Raw genomic sequence first — 19,227 nt, 5'->3', positions numbered from 1 at the left:
GGTGATCTATTTGAAACATAAGGTTCATTAAATGCCGTGAATGATTCAAGGATAAACATTACAAAATGCTTAAATGTCACAATCACTGTTTATTGACAAACTGGTACATCATGTTTACTTGATTTCGAACAATGTTTATAAACTTAACAAAATGAGCACACCTATGCCCTTAACCAAGTAAGGGGGGTGGCATTGACAAGGAAAAAATGTTCCAAATAAACAAAAAAGGAACAGCGGCTATTACTCAGCTGGACTGGATATCTAAGGTGGCCAAGCCACTGACGCCAGGTCGGGCATTTACATTGTTGGGGAGCTGCGAGGATACTGGTGCATTTTCCCACCTCTTAATGCAAGAACTAGATGCAACACTGAGCCGCCCTGGATCTTGTAGTCTGCAGCTGTTTTCTCGTCATTCCTAAAAAACAAAGATGGAGTGTTAGTCATTGGTTTGCGCCGTTTAAAATAAAAAGCACAGCAGCAGAAGAGGTGTGTGTGGTGTCTTACATTTGTTTTCCACTGTAGATGAGTCTCTGTTGCTGGGGTGGTATTCCCTCCTTCTCCTCCACCCTTTCCTTTATTCTCTCCACCTGACAAATGCACATAAACGTGAAGCAAATTAAGAAACCAGACAACACGTCAAACAATCTTTACTCGTCTCATCAACGAATGACTGCTGAAGGTTTGTTGGTTATATTGTACCTTGTCTGTTGGCTCGATGTCGATCTCGATTTCTTTGCCAGTGAGTGTCTTTAAAAATCGCACACAATGATTAGTCATGTACGTTACATATATAAAACATCCTGATGTACATATACAGATCATCGTTTATAATTCAAATACACTGTGCAAATACACTGTATACTCATAATATTTCCCATGAGCAACATATCAGGAATAACATCTGTTTTCTAAAATGCAGTGGGTTGCTAAATTTTATGACAAATGGTTTAATTAGCGAACTGAAGAACTGTACGCATGCTAAATGAAATAGCTGCTTTTTGCTCATATCTTACCTTGACTTTAATGAGCATCGTGGCTTCTCTGTTTTACAAACAAATGCATTAAAATGAACTGTAAATATATTAAAGTGAAATTCAAACACCTCTACTCATTTATTCCCACAATTTCTCTACCGCAACCGAAGTTCCTTCGTCACTGAAAAATAATTCCTAACATTCTTGTGTCTGGATGAAAGGTTCCGAGGGTGTTAAGTGGGAAATAACAACTTTCGTTGCCGAAAGATTTACTCAAAATGAAGTATATGCATTATATTTCATTACTTAGAAATACTCGGTGTACGAAACAACTTGCAAACATTAAATAAAATATTTCCCAAACCGGCGGAAAAACACCGCGACAGCTATTGCGACAGTGGGTGAATGGTAATGGAGTTTTTGTAGTTTTATTGCGGAAGGTTTGAACATGAGTGGCAAGCGATAGGACTACAGGCGCTGACAGCCGTGAAAATCCGCCCTCCAAAAGTGACCGCCTCCAACCCCGGAAACCTGCTGGTTCATTCTCTGCCATACAACCCTTACAAGGAAGTGCACGGTTGAAGGTAGGAACATTGCATTTAATAAATTATACACAATGACATATTTTAATACGTATGTAAATGTATTATAAAGGACAACAAGTTTTTTTTTGACAACAGACATTTTTATGACCTAGATTAACTGACATCCAAGATATGTGCAGAACACTTACCCAGATGTGAGACCTCCTGTTTAGGTCCTTTTATTTTACATTTGTTTAGGATACCTGTCTTAACTTGCAGAAAGCATATATAGGAATACAGAGACTTATAACATTGAAAACTGTCTTACACTATAACACAACCCCCAGCACTCTTCCTCAGCACCCATGATGACTGAATAAGTGGGAATGTTTTTCTCTCTCATCTTGTGTTTTGACAGACAGTGAGATACGGTTGGAATCTCAAGGCCATCCTCTACAGCAGTCATGCCACGTATTGAAAATGACATCAAACTCGACTTCAAGGACGTGCTGCTTCGACCCAAACGTAGCACTCTTAAATCCCGCAGTGAGGTATGTCATTTTTTATCTTTACACAACTTTGAAATTATATTTAATTGCATGTGTATGTAAACTGAAATGTCAATTTCATTTTGGGTTAAACTCGCACTCTACTGTCCCAGGTGGATCTCATGCGCAGTTTCACATTCAGAAATTCGAAGAGCAGCTATCGTGGGATTCCCATCATTGCAGCAAACATGGACACTGTGGGGACTTTTGAAATGGCTGTAGCTTTACATCAGGTGACAAGACTCTGTGAACTGTTTCTTTTCTGCATAACAGTTGAACATATCAATAGAAAAATACGAACAAACAGCTTTTATTTCACCTGATGCATTAAAAAAAAGGTTTTGGATTTTAGCTATTTATTTTATTAATACTTGCATTTCCTGGGACTCCAGGCAACCTATGGCCTTGGCGTTGCTAGCACCACGAGCTGAGCTACAGGGATGGATATACAAGCTTTTCTATTGTTTTCGATTCAAGAGTGTAGCATTCTCTTGAAATGCATTCGTAGTTTTATAATTGCATAAATACAATTTATACAGGGTGTTGAAGAGTTTATGGTCGCACTAATTATTGTCATTGTTTAAATTTTAGTTCAGTCTCTTTACAGCCATCCATAAGCATTACTGTGTGGATGACTGGAAAGAGTTTGCAGCAAAGCACCCAGAATGCTTACAGGTGAGCAAAATCTTAGAATGATTTTAAATCATTGTTGCTATTTAGATGCTCTTACACAGTCCCACTTTTATTCTTTTTGTACTATCTTTATATTATTTTAACATTATCTTTCTTTCTTTTTTTTAGAGCGTGGCAGTCAGTACAGGGACAGGTGATGGGGATTTTGATAGGCTGGTGGCCATTTTGGCCGCTGTACCTCAGATTCAGTACATTTGTGTTGATGTAGCCAATGGCTACTCCGAACACTTTGTCCACTTTGTGAAGGACGTGAGACAGAAGTTTCCTACACACACAATCATGGTAAGTTATCAATCAAGAACACCAGATAATCATTTTATTTGCATTATTTATCTTAACATCTCAACAATTACTTTGATATTTTGTGTATGTTAGGCTGGCAATGTGGTGACAGGAGAGATGGTGGAAGAACTGATTCTTGCTGGTGCTGACATTATCAAAGTGGGCATTGGACCAGGTGATAACATCAGTTATCGGTTTTAATTCAGTGTTATAAAACGTGTACTGTCATTTTTCACACATAGATTGTGTGTGTGTGTGTGTGTGTGTGTGCGTGTGTGTGTGTGTGTGTGTGTGTGTGTGTGTGTGTGTGTTTGTTTGTTTGAAGGATCTGTGTGCACCACTCGTAAGAAAACTGGTGTGGGTTATCCTCAGTTGAGCGCAGTCATTGAGTGTGCTGATGCTGCACATGGTCTGGGTGGACACATTATATCTGTGAGACTCTTTCTGTGTGCTTGTGTTTGATCTAGACATTAAAAAAATCTTGGGACAACAAATCTTTGATCGTTATTGTGGGACTCGTTTTTTTTTTTTAGGATGGAGGCTGTACCTGCCCAGGTGACGTCTCCAAAGCATTTGGTGAGTCTTGATAGCGCTGCTTTATAATCGGACCATTAAACATGAAGTTCCATTGCATGAAATATATGTGTGTTTATATTGCACAACATTACACTGATGCTACTCCTAATCCTCATTTAAGAAATCTGACTTTTTAGGTTTTTATGTATAGACATACAGTACATCATGATCGCACGTTGCATAAACTGACAGATTGCTCAAAAGGCTTTTTATTGTGAATCTTAACTTTTGTAACTCATGTTTCGCTTCAACCATTAATGATTTTCCCTAATAAAAGAACATGTTTATATGGCCTTACATGTGAATTTTTGGGTATGAGCATGCAAATAAAACACTCAATGTAATTTGATTGGCTAATCTGCGTGATTGACAGGTGCGGGGGCTGACTTTGTGATGCTGGGAGGAATGCTGGCAGGTCATTCTGAGAGTGGCGGTGAAATCATAGAGAAAAACGGCAAGAAGTACAAACTGTTCTACGGCATGAGCTCAGATATGGCCATGAAGAAGCACGCAGGAGGCGTAGCTGAGTACAGGTGAGAACATCAGGGAGCAGCGATTATGCAGGAGCTTGTAAATTTGTTATCCAGCAGAGTGAGATGGCTATCAAAGAGAGCATTATACTCTTTTCTGGTCTAAAGAGATTTAAGAATAACATGGGATTTTTATTTACATTTTATATTGTGTTGTTTAACGTTGACATTGACATTTTTCAGGGCCTCTGAGGGTAAAACGGTCGAAGTGCCTTATAAAGGTCCTGTGGAGGTGACTATGAAAGATGTGCTGGGTGGAGTACGCTCCACCTGTACCTACGTGGGTGCCGCTAAACTGAAGGAGTTGAGTCGTCGTACCACCTTCATTAGAGTGACCCAACAACTCAACACTGTCTTTGGAAATGATAATTAGACCAGGTCAGTTCTGAAGTCTAACAGGGTCCACATTGGGCCAGATTATGCCAAAAACCATGCAAGGGTCATTTTGGTCTCTCTGTAAACTGAAGACAAATGCACGTATATGCATATTCACTCATCTGCACACACACCTCACATATATAATGTGTATTTCTAGGGTTCTCACAGCTGTGAGTTGTTGAATTCAAATGATTTCTCCAGATGCTGTATTAAAGCAACTGTACGGTCTATCTCTCCTTTTGGATCAGACTGCTAAGTGCAAACTGCAAACGTTTCCAATGACTTTTTCAATTTAATCTTTTTAATAATTTACTACATTGTAGTATAAAATCAGAGCATAAATTTGGTTTGATTTATTACACTGTCCTGAAGTGTATGTTTTGTGCGGTTTTTGTTTGGGATCATTTTCTTCATCAGCCTTCACACTGAAGTTCATCTCCTCATCATTTGTTTTAACTTTTTGAGAAGCCTGTTAGAGCCTTATATGTTATCCAGATACTGTGGGTACTGTTTTAAAATCTGTTGTAAATTTATCTCAATGCCTGTTTTGATGGATTTTTTTATACTCTTTATGATTTGTTTTTCTTTACACATTTTCTGGACCAACACCAAACCTTGAAAGGATCATCATAGTGTTATACAATATGCTATAAATATCTGTTATCGAAGACCAAAGCCATAGTATTATTATTTCACATGCAATGCACTCTTGCTCTTAAAAACTTTACTTTGTTCGACACAATCTTTTAAAGACTTAATCAGTTCCTAGTTTTATCCATTTAGGGCCAATTTTATCTGCCATGTTACACTTCACCTAATGTGGCAGTTTGTTCAGATAACAATGAAAGGTTGTAGGAAATGAAACACTGTTCCCCCTTAAATCATTTGGTGGGAGCCAGTTGGACACTGTTGCCTGTGAGTAATTTAACTTGATCTTAATTATTTTGCATATTTCCATGTTTTAAAATCTGAATATTATTCCATATGTTTCACTTTGATTCATTTTACTTCACATTATTTTAGATGTTGATTGATCACCTGTTTTGTGTTGTGAAAAATAAACAATCATACAAACATTGTGGTTTAACTTGTGTCTTTAGGATTACAGATACACAATATTTAATACTAATATTGTTGTGATGGGTTTGCATTGATGAAAAGAGTTACCTGAAGATGCTACGTACTGCATGACTTAATTTAACAATTGCTTAATGAAATGATGTTCATTTCATATGTATACTGGATTTATAATAAATGTTTTACATTTTTTATATATATTGCATGACAATCTGTTTACAGTTCAGGTTAAAGTAATGCAAAACACAACATACAGATAATACAAAGTTGTCTCAAGTCATATTTCTCAGTTCTTCCTAAGGGAAACATTTTTCTCAAGTGACTGCTTCTGATTTTACCGCAGCGGGGTTAAGGTAAACTTATACAGTATTAGGGCATAATAAACAATGGAAACAAACATAACTGCATGGGAGGGGTCAAATTAAATCTAAGCGTAATATTTCATGACGTGTACAGTGAAGAACAGGTGGTTAAATGCCATACGCTACCCTTAAGCCTGTAATACAACATGCATAGACCTGCAGGTGAGAGGAAAGAATGCTAATTTGTTAGTAAAATGTATTCTTGGCTTACTGATGTTAGACTCATGCATTCTGTTTTCAGAGGATTGTTATCTGCCATTGAATGAATGAGGATAGGGGATCTATAAAAGAGATTTTCAATCTCTGGTCATTTATTTTTCTTTATTAGAAAACATTTTTTGTTTTGTCAGATGTATTTTGCATTCAAAAGCAAAGCCAGTTTGACAGGTTGAGTTTATATAAGAGGGAGGGACAAAGATCAATAGTGTGTTTGAGCAGTCGTTTATTTTTTTCATCAGTAATGGCGTCTACGAGCGGTTCCCTGCCTGTAGAACAGTTCATTTGTTCAATCTGTCAGGATGTCTTCAATGACCCAGCAACGATTCCGTGTGGACACAACTTCTGCATTAAATGCATCACTGAGCATTGGGACAGCAGCATGGGGAGTCAATGTCCCCTGTGTAAAAAAGATCTTCACTTGAGACCAGATCTTGATATCAACAGAGAGTTCAGGGAGATCATTGGAAAACTGAGGAAAGGAGAGAGTCCTATCAAACCTGGAGAAATTCCATGTGATGCCTGTGTAAAAATAAAGAGAGGGGCTTTAAAGTCTTGTTTGCATTGTGGAGGTACTTTTTGCAAGACACATCTAGAGCCTCATAACACCGTGGCACAACTAAAGAATCACAAACTGGTTGACCCTGCTGAGAATCTGGAAGACTATATGTGCCAGAAGCATGACAGACCCCTGGAACTGTTCTGCCGAGATGATCAGGTGTGTTTGTGCCTTTTCTGTTTCATGGAAGACCACAAAACTCATAAGACTGTTCTTGTAGAGGAGGAGAGTGCTGACAAGAAGGTAAAACATCAATCCATCCTCTGCTATATCTATATCTTAAAGTTTTGATCAACACAAAGCATTACCTTGAAAACAAAGCGCTTAATCTCTGTCCACAGACTCAGTTGAGGAGTAAAAGGGCAGAGGTCCGACTGACGATTCAGAACAAAACCGAGATAAGTGAGGAGATAAGAAACCAAGTAAAGCTCAGCAGGGTCAGTTTTTTATATTCACAATGTTTACTCTGGTATTTAAAGGGATTGTTCAACCTATAAAAACATTGTCATTAATTATTTACATTCATGTCATTCAAAACAGGTTATTCTATGTTACACAAAATAAGATATTTTGAAAAATGTGTCCCTACAAAGGAAGTCAATTGGGGTCAATGTTGTTTGGTTACCGATGTATGTATGACGATATATGAAGATAGAAAGTCATAAACTATACTTTTAATATGGCTTTAGTGTTTAACTAATAATAATAATAATAAAACATTTATTTTATAATTTAGCAAAAAACAGACAAGGAGAAAGCATACTGTGTTGGGCTTTTCAACGCTCTTATGCGCTCTATTGAGAAATGTCAGTCTGAACTGCTTGATCTAATGGAGCAGCAGCAGAAAGCAGCAGAACATGTCATGAAAGAGCTGGAGCAGGAAATCACTGAACTAAAGAGGAGAGACACTGAGCTGGAGAAGCTTTCACACACTGAGGATCATCTGCACCTGCTACAGGTCACTGTCTCTCCCTCCGCACACATATTATAGAACAACACTCCACATATTGAGAGATTTCGTTTGTCTCCTGCTCTAGATTTACCCATCCCTCTGCAGCCCTTTAAAGAGCAGGAACTGTTCTGAGATCAGTATTGACACCTATATAAGTGTGGACACTGTGAGGAAAGCTCTTACAAAGCATCAAGAATTTCTCCATGATGCATTGATAAATGTTACAGGAATTGGTAAGTTTGCTACTTATATAATTTGTAAGAAATCGCCTTGTGAAGTACTCCAAAATGTTAAGCAAAAAGGTATTCTACTTTAAAAATTAAAACATTTGGGAATTAGTGAAAAGGTATGAGAGAGGGTTTAGTCTTACCTTGCATGCCGATGTCAAAATCATTGGAGTTCCGCATGGGAGTGTGTTAGGTCCATTATAATTAATGTGCAGCCGATCATTTTTTATACTAGCTTTTAAACATGAAATTATTTGCCTTTTTATGAAGTAAATACAAGTTGAAAGTGACTTTAGAAAGTAAACAATTATTCAAAAATGTTAAAAGAAAGATTGATTATTTTTCCACTTACATTGTTTCCACTTATTGATGTTTCCATATATGATCTCTGTTCTTCTATTTTAAACTAAAGGTCCACAATGGAAATTGGCCTATGGATTTTTGTGTATTGTTGTGAATTCTACAAATAGTTTACATGTTAAGTATAAAATTTGAATAATAAAATGTGTTGTATGGATTGTTTCTGCAGAGCTAAGGAGAATTGAGAGGTTTTCAGGTACAAGACTGTGCTATTTCTCCTCATTTACACCGTCACACGTTTACATTGTCGTATAGATACACTAATTTATTTTTTACCCAAGACTATACATCTTAAAGACATTATTTCTGTATTCACTCTCAGTTAACGTGACTATGGATCCACAAACAGCTCATCCTAAACTGCTCTTGTCTGAAGATGCCAAACAGGCTGTGTATGGAGAAACAAAGCAGGAGGTTCCGGACAGCCCCATGAGGTTTGACACTTGCCCTGGTGTCCTGGGAAAGGAGGAATTCTCTTCTGGAAAATGTTATTTTGAAGTTCAAGTTAAAGGCAAAACTGAGTGGGATTTGGGTGTGGCCGGGGAGTCTGTTAATAGGAAAGGAACAATCACTTTAAGTCCAAGGAATGGACTCTGGACTCTGAGGTTGAGGAATGGAATTGAGTATAAGGCCTGCGACATTCCCTCTGTCTCTCTGTCTCTGGGAGTGAAGCCTCAGAGGATGGGTGTGTTTGTGGATTATGAGGAGGGTCTGGTCTCCTTTTATGATGTGGAATCCAGGTGTCATATCTACTCTTTTACTGGTCAGTCTTTCACTGAGAAACTTCATCCATATTTCAGCCCATGCTTTAATAATGGAGATAAAAATTCAGCTCCACTGGTCATCCTACCAGTCAGCAACCAAAGTTTGAACCCGTACCATGATGCCTCCAGGCAATAGAGCCTTGTCCTACTGTATACCATAGAGGGTTAACCATCTGTACCAACTGAGGATTTGTCATTGTAATAAGTTCATTAGTTTTTGTCAAATACAACCACTTTTTCTTTTTCACAATAATGTTCATATCATTTCATAACACCTGAAATTTGTTTAGACTTACCATACTGTTGCTGATTCCTTAAGTTTCAAATCATTACTATTCTCAATGTATCGTATATTCTTTTTGCTTATCTCATTACTTTTATTTTAAAACCTTTTAAAAATGTGGTGGGGAAATTCTCTGTTAGAATATGTCAGAAAATGATAAGGTTATTTTAGAAATAATACACAGTCAGCTGTCTATATGTTGAACTGGGGACTTCTTTAAGTAGTAAATAAACATAAGCTCTGGAATATAATGGTCTAGGGCTGCAACTAACGAATATTTTATTGTCTACTAATCTAACAAATATATTTTTTTCGATTATTCGATTATTCGGCTAATCTAACGATTATTTTTTAGATTAATCAAATAAAGATTTTTTGGATTACTTTATTAATCCTTTGGCAAACTTTCCAATAAATAAAAAAGTTCTATTTTCTTACATTATAAAGCATATCATACTTTTTACTCTACTACATTTCATAAATAAATGTTGTTGTTTTAACATTTTAATACTTGATTACATTAAAATCACTATCTTCTTTTAATTAAGTAGTTTTAATTTTGAAAAAAAAAACTGTATTAATGTTTTAATGTACTTAAGTACTGTGTTAAAGTTAAAAACATTTAAAAATGTGTTTATGAAATAATAGAGCATGATATACTGTATGCTCTGTATTTTTTTCCTCCAAGTCATATCCGACTCTGTTTTCAGTCTCATAATGTAATTGAGTAAAAGTAAAAATACTACTATCTATTTCTGTTTATTGTGTTATATGTGCTGTGTCTGAAACCGCTCCCTCGCTCAATCCTTCACTATTCCCTATATAGCGAATGACATTTGAGTCCACTACTGTATATGGGGAAGACTTGAATGAAAATGAGTGAACGATTTCGGACACTGACGTAACCTGCGTGCGTCTGACAGTACTGTCGCAGACATTCGACATAACTGTTATATTACACCTGTGTGGCTTCATGGATTGCTTAATAAAATGGTAAAGTTCATTTTCACCTTATTTGTCACGTTTTTGTATTAGTTTTTAATAAAGAGAACAAAACAACTGTTTGCCACGATTATTTACTTTAACGTTTATTACGTTTAATAAAATTATTTAATATATTTCAAATAAAGCACCACTGTCTATAACATTCATTTAATCAGTTTTTTCTCAAAAACACAAAAATAACTGTCAACAAGAACAAACACAAGTGTATAAACGTGCATTCGTGGCATTAACGGTCACTCTCCTCCAGCTGATTCTAATCAAGCGGTCGTCGCATGTTGTATCATGGGGAATAGTGAGTGAGCAAGTGTACATCGAATGTACACTCACAATCAAAGTGCATTGTGGGTAAAAAAAAGTGAACGAATGTAGGGAATGAAGTGGTTCACTCAGGTTTCGGACACCACTACAAAACTGTGGACACCCAATATAGTGCACTATATAGGAGATAGGGAGCGTTTTCAGACACAGCCATGAACTGTTTTTCTCCGTCGGCCCCGCTGAGGACGTCTCCAGCCCCACTCCCAACCCAGAGACCAGCCAGCTGCCATCCTGCTGCATGGAGCGCTTGCTAGATCCCACCGCAGACGGAGAGCTGAACCCGCCGCGATCTACGAGCCATCGAGCCAGTACGAGCATCAAGAAGCATCTGATCAGGTGCATCGCCGTGGGAGTCCTCGTGGAGTTCGAGTGCCTGAAGAGAAGCCCCAGCCACACTCCCGCCGCAGAGGGTGAGCTTATACTGCAGCTTACCAGCTTCTCCCGGCCCCGCTCTTCCTCGTCTCCCCTGGTCCCGCCCAACTCCTCCTTGGGCGGGACCAGGGCACCTCAGCTCACCCTCTGCACGCCAGTGCCATTGGGTCGGATGAGCTTCGGGATCTCCAGCCGCCAGCTACCTCGGGGGTTAAGTATCCCATGTTTCGGCCTCCGAGACCCGGACTCCACCTCGGCCCTCCGACCCAGCGGCTACACCTTGGCTCCTGCCTCCCTCATCTCCACTGTGGCCTGTCATCCCACCAGGCTCCCTCGTCCCTCTGGCTCAGCCTTGGTCAGTCGTTGACCATCCGCCGCCTCGGGACTCCAATCCTCCAGCTACGCCTCGTCACTCCGCCCCTATGGCTCCAGGGCCGGATTATCCAATGGGCATTATGAGCACAGGCCCAAGGGCCCATACACGCTTGGGGCGCAAGCAAGAGGGATACAATTTCACAGACAAAACAGTGTTTCTAACATATGCAAGTCTGTCTCTTGATTTAGTAACTTTTACGAGCCCTTTAGCAGATTTGTTCAGGAGAAGCACGAAGCGACAAATCTAGCGGCTATCCGATAAACCTTAGCTTTCATTCAGTGGGAAAATGTCACCAGTGCTGTCCCACGAGCGCAAGATCTCTCTTTCCCCGTGCAGGGATCGTATCAGTGAGCAGCAGGAAGAAGCAGCACACTCGACAGGTGACTCCTGAATGAAATGAGTACAAAACAGTTTCCATGAGTTTCCAACAACTGTTTTCGAGTATTGAATTTACCCTCTGCCTATTTCCTATATATTCTCAGGGTAGACAAAGATAGTCAAATCTGTCATAGGCTATAAGCATATGTTTAGATATACTTACTCCCCATCACAGAAGACTCCTCCGTGAGCTGTCCGTATACTTCAGTCTACTTCAAAGATGTCAGTCAACAGACTTACTTGTAGTTTTATAATTATAGGTTTAATTAATAACAATTGTCAAGGTTACAATCAATATACTTGTAACTAATAAAATAAAATAAAAGCATAAAGTCTCAAAATATCAATCTAATGCTCAAGGCAACCCAGTAGGCATCTAGCACCGGAGAGACTGTTCCGAAGAATCTGATAAAATCATCTCATCTCAGTCTTTTGCAGTTTCTCAAGCCCCCACTCTTCTGATGTCATCTTGAGATTAGTCAACGCCTTTATCAGTGGGCGTTCAGAGAACGTCGGGGGGCGATGGAAGCAAGATTTTTGAAAGGAGGCATTCAGGTGTTCTTTGGGGGAGTTTGCACGTTTGCACCAAATATCCAGGCAAGACAAGATTAAACATTTACCTGCAAAAGATTACGATCTGCATCAGGAGAGCAAGGGCGCAAACTGTGGTTTTAATGTAGATGAGAATGTTTTTGACCACACACCACATGATCACCACCACACGGTGAGCGCACAGTGCTTGTGACTTGCACCCAAAGTCCTGCCTCTTCAACCTGGACACCCTGACAGCCGCGTGAGCTTTGACCAATTATTTAAAAACATATCAATAAGTTCTTATTCTCCCCGAGATGCCACCTTGACTGTACAAAACGTTTGGACCGCTACAAGAAAATGCGACAGCTGAGTCCTCGCCACATCGCATCTGAAAAAACACTTCAAACAGTCCTCTAAAAGCACTTGGCCTGCAACAGACAACTTCTTATCTGATGGAATGGAATGCTGCTCTCTCGGGTAACAGATGTCATTCTTGCTAATACATTATTTTCTCCTTTCTACTCTATCATAATAAAACATTACTACAACAAAAACATTCTGTGTTTTCTTTTCTTAAAAGAAAAGGTTCATATGCAATGAAATAATACATGCATTTCTACTCAAAAGGTTTATAATAGGTTTGGATAAATAATATTTTCATGCAGTAAACATAGTATATAGAGTATATAGTGTTCGTTAGCCAAAGCTATGGGAGAGTAAATATGGGAGAATACGTACAAGGTAGGACAATTGCATTTTTCTTTACTCAACACAACCTGTCACTGTTATCGACTGTTTGAATATTTAAACATGAACACATTTCGTCTGTAAATATGCACATGGTTACCTAGACAGAGGCTAAAGAATATTCCCAAAATCGCAGCTTTTTATGGTGATTTATTAGAAGATGTCGCGTTATAAGTCAGAACTGGCAATAGAAACTGAAAATATGTAAATGAGAATGGCTTTATTGTTGTAAATATAATATATAGGCTAAGTTAGAATACCCTCACGGTTGTCTTTAAAATCTCAAAAGGTAAGCTTTTTTTACATGTATTTGGTGGTGTTTCTTCGCCAATAATGAATTTTATATTGATATAATGTAGGTCTAACTGCCTTACTTACCGATTTTTAGCCTACGTTATTAGAAAATCCAGAGTGCTTTTACATACATTGCAAAATGTTTACTTACACAGACTCGTAACATATAGGCTAAACCTATAATATTCGTTAATGCAGTTTAACACATTACTCGCTTACATAAGAACGTGAGTCGTGAGGTGCTTCTTACACAAATAAAGTTTAACAAATTGACAAATTATTCTAATAGTATAATCATTGACAAAGACTGCCTGTTTATTCTTAGAATAACATATTTGAGAATTGCACTTAAGAATATTCTTAAGAACTTCCCTATAATTTATCTTACAAAAGTTCTTATATTTTCTCTTAAGAACCGTTTTGTGAATCCGGCGTGTTTGTGTGTGTAGCGAGGAAGGCGGGAAGAGAGCCGTGGGGCAGGAAGGCGGGGCCCGCATGCCTCACGGGGAGCTAGGGAGCATAAGAGGACGAGCGACGGGACTGCCGAGGAGAGAGGACCGAGCCCGGAAATGTTAAGTTTTATTTATGTTTGTGTGGCCGGCAGTCGACCGTGAGGTGGCTGCCGGCCTTTTACTTCCGTGTTATTGTTTGTTTATTTTTGATTAAAGTTTATTGTTTAAATGATGCCGGTTCCCGCCTCCTTCCTTCCCTACATTGAACTTTGCTACATTGGTGCCGAAACCCGGGAGGAAGGAGGGACATGCTGTCGAAGAGCCCTCGCCACCGAGCGGCCTCGCGGTGCTGAGGAGTTCGGGCAGCGCGGACGAGGGCGTCCGCCAGCGGCTGCCCGAGATCGTGGTGCTGGAACGATGGGATTCGGTGGGGATGGAGAGCCCGCGGCCATGCTCCTGGGACAAGGTGGGATGGCGGCCATGGAGGGAGCGCGGGAATGCCGGTTGCCCTCAGCCAGGAGCCATCGTCAGCCGCCAGGAGGCGGCCGGAGGATCGCGGCCGTGCTCCTGGGACGAAGTGGGATGGCGGCCATGGAGGGAGCCATCGCCGGCTGCCAGGAGGCGGAGGGGGATCGGGCCGTCCACCGAACGTCCAGCACCACAGCATAGCACCGCGAGGAAGAGTCTCTCGGCTGGCTGAGGACCGAGCGACGGCGTGTCGGGGAACCGGACTATTTTTTTTCCCCTCTCTCCCCTCTCTCGTCCCTGTCGCTCGGGGTGCTACCGGCTCCATTCTCTCGTCTCGTCGGTGCGTACCCCCAGGCGCTGGGGCTCTCAAGGGGGGCCCCCCGGGGGGGAGTAAGCACAGGCGCGGTGGTACCCCCCGGCCTGTGAGGGGCGATGGGGGTATGTAGCGAGGAAGGCGGGACGAGAGCCGTGGGGCAGGAAGGCGGGGCCGGTGGCGTGACTGATAATGAGTATCAGCTGTACGCGCACCGGTCCCGCATGCCTCACGGGGAGCTAGGGAGCATAAGAGGACGAGCGACGGGACTGCCGACGAGAGAGGACCGGGCCCGGAAATGTTAAGTTTTATTTATGTTTGTGTGGCCGGCAGTCGACCGTGAGGTGGCTGCCGGCCTTTTACTTCCGTGTTATTGTTTGTTTATTTTTGATTAAAGTTTATTGTTTAAATGTTCGCCGGTACCCGCCTCCTTCCTTCCTTCCATTTTATTGAGCTTGCTACAGTGTGTGAATTATGGAAGAATCTGATAGAACTGAACTGGTAGAGGTGTGGCAGTGTGTGCTGCTTGCATACGCCAGTGAGTTACAGTATGCATGGAAATGTCTTAATATTGTTGCTGCTGCATGGTCCAGGAAAGCATTGTTGCAATCATGTGGTGGGGGGAGTCCACAAGACACTTGTGCCCAGTGGCCTCTGAATTCTTAATCCGGCCCTTTATGGCTCTGTCAGGCTCCTCCTTCCACTCCGGCTCCAAATTCATCCTCGGTCTCCCTGGCGCCGCCGCGGTCTTCCAGTTCCCTACCTCCACCTTGGTCGCCTGAGCCGCCGGTTCTACCTTGGCCCTCCGGATCCTCAGTGTCACCCTGGCTCTCCGTCTGCTCGTCTCCACCCTGGGCTGCTCCTCCATCAACTGCATCTCCGTCAGTCGGCCCCCTGGTGTTGTCAACCTTGCCTCCACCATTGCTCCTCCCTCCGTTGACACCCCCTTGGACCATCACCCTGGCTGGCCTCTGGGTCGCCACCTATAGCTCCCCTGCTCCAGACACCTCCCTCAGAACTCCTTACCATAATCTGCTCCACACCTGTTCCACGCCAACCTCCTGAACCCCCACCCTCCCTCCTCAGTTGGACCTTGACGGCACAGTTTTGTTCTGATTAGAATTATTTGTTTCTGTTCTCCTCACTAGTTTGTTCGCATGGTCACTGATTAGTTCGCTCCTGTTTCTGTTCTCCCTAATTATGTTCTCCATTGCATTTAAGCCCTGTGTTTGCCTGTGTTCTTTGTCCGGTTTTATTTGTGTTACTATGTGTGGATACTCATTTCTCCCTGTGGATTTATTAAAATACCCTTTTAGGATTGTACTTCTTTGCCGTGCTTTTGTGTATGCTCACATACCGTGACAATGATGAAAACTTCATGATTTTATACGTTTGTAAAAAAATGGTCAAAGGTCAAAGCTTTGATCAGAGTTCTTGAAGAGACAGGAAGTGCTTGAGACGTCTGAAATGGTGAGTAAAATTCTTTACTTAGTTAAAAAATTTGGAAGAATTAACTCATTTATCCTAAAATGATTTTTAAGACCTTGTCACAGATTAGTCCCTATTTAATAAACATTTACATTAAGCAGACACTCTCTTTGTTTCAGTACTGTACCATATTGTGAATGTGTCCACTGCCTTATGCCACATTAGGACAATATTTTAAATCTGAATGGAGTAATTGAAAAGGCTTGAAGATTCTGAACATAATGGAAGAATTCACACAACAAGTTGAAAGGAAGGGCAGCATGACTGAACCTCTGGAATGTAAGTATATACAGTACCGTACATAAACAACTGATACAGAATCAGCTCTGCGCCACCAGAGCAACCTTTGTAACTTCTCAGTATATCAAAACGAGTCTTTAAATGATCCATTTAAAGATAATACTGACTCTTGAGTTTCACTGGCATTTATTTTAAAGTGTGTTAATCTGCGTTTTAATGTTTTCTGTTACCAAGGAACTCACACATTGATAAAAATGTCTGCTCAATACATTAATGTAAATAATACATTACAATTATTAAAATTGTAATAGAAAAATCAGAAAAATACATTAGTAATATGCAGTACTGTTAATACATAGCAGACCAAAAGTATTATATCGAAGTAGCCTATTGCTATGGCAAGTTTGACCTTTTTTCATATTTTTATGTTTTTATGCTTTAAAAAAATGTTCTTTATACTCTACAGTCAAACGTTCTTGCTCTGACAATCCTGTGATTTGCAAACTTCAGTGTTCCGTCTGTCAGGATGTGTTCACTGATCCAGTCACTACTCCGTGTGGACACAACTTCTGTAATACTTGCCTGAAAAAATGGTGGGACAGCAGTCAGAAGTGCAAATGTCCTCTGTGTAAAGAAAACTTTCCGAAGAGACCTGACCTTAAGATTAATATAATACTCAGAGAACTTGCAGAAAGCTTTAAAAGCAAAAAACTACAAGTGTTCTGTGACACTTGTGCAGAGAAGAAGGTTAAAGCCCTGAAGTCCTGCCTTGTCTGCCAGACATCTTACTGTGAGACTCACCTGGAGCCTCATCAGAAGGTTGCCAGTTTATCCAAGCACAAACTGATTAACCCGGTTGAGAATCTGGAAAGTTACATATGCCGGAAACACGAGAGACCTCTGGAGCTTTTCTGTAGAGATGATCAGATGTGTGTGTGTCTGTCCTGTACTCAAAGAGACCACAAGACCCACAACACTGTTCCTATAGAGGAGGAGAGTGCAAGGAGAAAGGTGGGTTATAGCAATATAAACATATATCAGTGTGCATTTATTTATTTATTCTGGATGAAGTTAATCTGGTTTTAATAAACTCACGCATATCTTTTTCTGTCTGAAGGCCCAGTTGGAAAAGACACTGATGGATGTAAAGCAGAAGATCGAGGAGAGAAACAAGAATATTCAAGACATGAAAGACTCAGTTAAACTCAGCAAAGTCAGTCTCAGAGGTTTTTCTGCACAACAAATAAACAAATCTCTTCTTGAAATATAATGCTAATATAATATTCTAATTTTTGTGGTCTAAGTGAAAATTTCAAGTGAAAGTCTGATAATACAATGAGCCTTTCCATTTTGTCCTGTTACCATTTCCCTTATACCTGGCCTGTTTCTGTTTTTATCTTTTGATCCACATGTTTGATTGTTGCTGAAGTGATAGTTAGACTGTAGAATATTTTTTGAGCACTATAACGTATTGCTTTCACAATGTTTTGGAATAAAGCATTTTTTATTGTCAGACGTCATGTACAAGTTGTATTCTTTAAAATTCACTGGTAATATGTTCTTCATTTAGAAAAGCAGAACAGAGCTTCTCCGAGTGATTGAGAAGGAGAAAGCAGCAGAAGATCAGGCTGAAGATCTCATGAAAGAGCTGGAGCAGGAGATCACTGAATTAAAGAGGAGAGACACTGAGCTGGAGCAGCTCTCACACACTGATGATCATCTACATCTCCTACAGGTCAGTGTCTCTCTATCCCTCTGCTCACATGTCACAGAACAACACTCACCATGCTGACAGATTTGTCTTCTCCCCTGCCATAGATTTACCCATCCCTGTGGAGCCCTTTAAACAGCAGGAACTGGTCTGAGATCTGTATGAATGCCCATTTGAGCATGTCTACTCTGTGTCATTTTAACAAATATCTCCAGGAGTTACCCCAGCAACAGAGTGAAACCGGTATTAATACTTAAAATAATCAAAAATGAATAATAATTGTACATTTTATAATATGAATGTTTGTTAAAAATACTGAATATAATGATTTCATGTTTTTAGTCCTCACAGATCTTAAGGAGATACAGAAGTATGCAGGTACGCACCATGAAATCAAAAGAAACAATTTTTATATCGCAGTGTTTACTGTAAATTGTTTTGTGTGGGTCATTATGTTTTTTTATGTGTATGCCCTCATAATCTTTAATCGACATCAGAAACTTCCCCTCCGTCACTGCCTGAGGGCGGGACTATACCAATTTTTAACAATCCAATTAATTCCCGCTGGGCCGCCTGCATTTTTATTTCTCATTTAAGAAGCCATTACAATCAGATAAACATCACGATTTGAAAAAAAAACACTACTGCATCTTCCGTTTCATGCCGACTTTAAGACTTGAAAATGCTACACAACTTTTAAAATCTGAACAGATTTCGTATCATACAGGTATCATACAGATTACTTCGATTTTGTAAATAGTTACAGAAAAACTGGGAATTATAAACTAAACCACACTAGCAGACTTTCGCATGTTCCAGACACAACAAACTCATACAGGAAAAATCCTTGTTACTAAATGCATGACAGAATGAAACAAACATGAATGTGCAGGAGATGACTGCAGTAGTTTTTGTAGAGACTCGCAGAAGAAAGAAAGAACCAAGTGCATTTGGGTGCGGTTATGGGTGGTTAGATGTGGTATGTGTGAAATTGGCACAAAATATTGAACATGTTTTGATATGCTCCAACTGGATGGAGTCATAGTTTGAAGCTAAAAAATTTAGGTCTGTGACCATCATACACATGTGATATTCTGTGAAATTCTGCGACCGCCCAAAATCTGCATACCAAAATCTGAAATATCGACTCGCCCAAACTTAATCCTATATAAAATATACTCTCTCTCTCTCTCTCTCTCTCTCTCTCTCTCTCTCTCTCTAATCTC

At 40.1% G+C, this 19,227-nt stretch overlaps 4 protein-coding genes across 5 annotated transcripts in view; 3 read left to right on the top strand and 1 right to left on the bottom strand.

Moving 5' to 3' along the window:
- Window positions 1–69: 69 nt before the first annotated feature.
- nedd8 (NEDD8 ubiquitin like modifier) lies at window positions 70–1,286 on the bottom strand. Its single transcript, XM_057352195.1, has 4 exons — window positions 1,014–1,286; window positions 700–747; window positions 505–587; window positions 70–415 (listed from the first exon to the last, which is right to left on the bottom strand). Exons 1-4 carry the CDS (start codon window positions 1,029–1,031, stop codon window positions 298–300), a joined length of 267 nt encoding a protein of 88 aa, XP_057208178.1. The 5' UTR covers window positions 1,032–1,286; the 3' UTR covers window positions 70–297.
- A 131-nt stretch (window positions 1,287–1,417) lies between these two features.
- Window positions 1,418–5,579, top strand: gmpr2 (guanosine monophosphate reductase 2). The gene is made up of 10 exons (XM_057352070.1): window positions 1,418–1,558; window positions 1,917–2,049; window positions 2,160–2,279; window positions 2,638–2,721; window positions 2,848–3,021; window positions 3,115–3,196; window positions 3,347–3,453; window positions 3,555–3,597; window positions 3,971–4,130; window positions 4,311–5,579. Exons 2-10 carry the CDS (start codon window positions 1,963–1,965, stop codon window positions 4,498–4,500), a joined length of 1,047 nt encoding a protein of 348 aa, XP_057208053.1. The 5' UTR covers window positions 1,418–1,558; window positions 1,917–1,962; the 3' UTR covers window positions 4,501–5,579.
- Window positions 5,580–6,106: 527 nt separating this feature from the next.
- On the top strand, window positions 6,107–10,365 carry LOC130565218 (E3 ubiquitin-protein ligase TRIM39-like). Its single transcript, XM_057351846.1, has 6 exons — window positions 6,107–6,962; window positions 7,061–7,156; window positions 7,456–7,677; window positions 7,757–7,904; window positions 8,428–8,454; window positions 8,581–10,365. Exons 1-6 carry the CDS (start codon window positions 6,405–6,407, stop codon window positions 9,156–9,158), a joined length of 1,629 nt encoding a protein of 542 aa, XP_057207829.1. The 5' UTR covers window positions 6,107–6,404; the 3' UTR covers window positions 9,159–10,365.
- Window positions 10,366–16,218: 5,853 nt separating this feature from the next.
- Window positions 16,219–19,227, top strand: part of LOC130552374 (E3 ubiquitin-protein ligase TRIM39-like) — a 4,093-nt gene continuing 1,084 nt past the window's right edge. For both annotated transcript variants that reach the window (XM_057330615.1, XM_057330607.1), the window contains exons 1-6: window positions 16,219–16,329; window positions 16,757–17,301; window positions 17,408–17,503; window positions 17,861–18,025; window positions 18,109–18,244; window positions 18,344–18,379. In XM_057330615.1, the coding sequence (XP_057186598.1) occupies window positions 16,272–16,329; window positions 16,757–17,301; window positions 17,408–17,503; window positions 17,861–18,025; window positions 18,109–18,244; window positions 18,344–18,379 (1,036 nt within the window). In that variant the 5' untranslated portion in view covers window positions 16,219–16,271. The remainder of the gene's footprint in view (window positions 16,330–16,756; window positions 17,302–17,407; window positions 17,504–17,860; window positions 18,026–18,108; window positions 18,245–18,343; window positions 18,380–19,227) is intronic.

This window comes from Triplophysa rosa, linkage group LG1 (assembly GCF_024868665.1).
Source record: "Triplophysa rosa linkage group LG1, Trosa_1v2, whole genome shotgun sequence".
Taxonomy (NCBI): Eukaryota; Metazoa; Chordata; class Actinopteri; order Cypriniformes; family Nemacheilidae; genus Triplophysa; species Triplophysa rosa.
The sequence above is the reverse complement of the archived record's forward strand: the minus strand, read 5'-3'. Positions and strand labels throughout refer to the sequence as shown.

Coding starts and splice junctions, on each gene's coding strand:
- nedd8 (XM_057352195.1), bottom strand. Junction 588..699: donor ACATCGAGCCAACAGACAAG/GTACAATATAAC, acceptor TGCATTTGTCAG/GTGGAGAGAATAAAGGAAAG. Junction 416..504: donor ATCTACAGTGGAAAACAAAT/GTAAGACACCAC, acceptor TTTGTTTTTTAG/GAATGACGAGAAAACAGCTG.
- gmpr2 (XM_057352070.1), top strand. CDS start 1,963: ATGCCACGTATTGAAAATGACATCAAACTCGACTTCAAGGACGTGCTG. Junction 2,722..2,847: donor AGCACCCAGAATGCTTACAG/GTGAGCAAAATC, acceptor TCTTTTTTTTAG/AGCGTGGCAGTCAGTACAGG. Junction 3,454..3,554: donor TGGGTGGACACATTATATCT/GTGAGACTCTTT, acceptor TTTTTTTTTTAG/GATGGAGGCTGTACCTGCCC.
- LOC130565218 (XM_057351846.1), top strand. CDS start 6,405: ATGGCGTCTACGAGCGGTTCCCTGCCTGTAGAACAGTTCATTTGTTCA. Junction 6,963..7,060: donor AGGAGAGTGCTGACAAGAAG/GTAAAACATCAA, acceptor CTCTGTCCACAG/ACTCAGTTGAGGAGTAAAAG. Junction 8,455..8,580: donor GAGAATTGAGAGGTTTTCAG/GTACAAGACTGT, acceptor ATTCACTCTCAG/TTAACGTGACTATGGATCCA.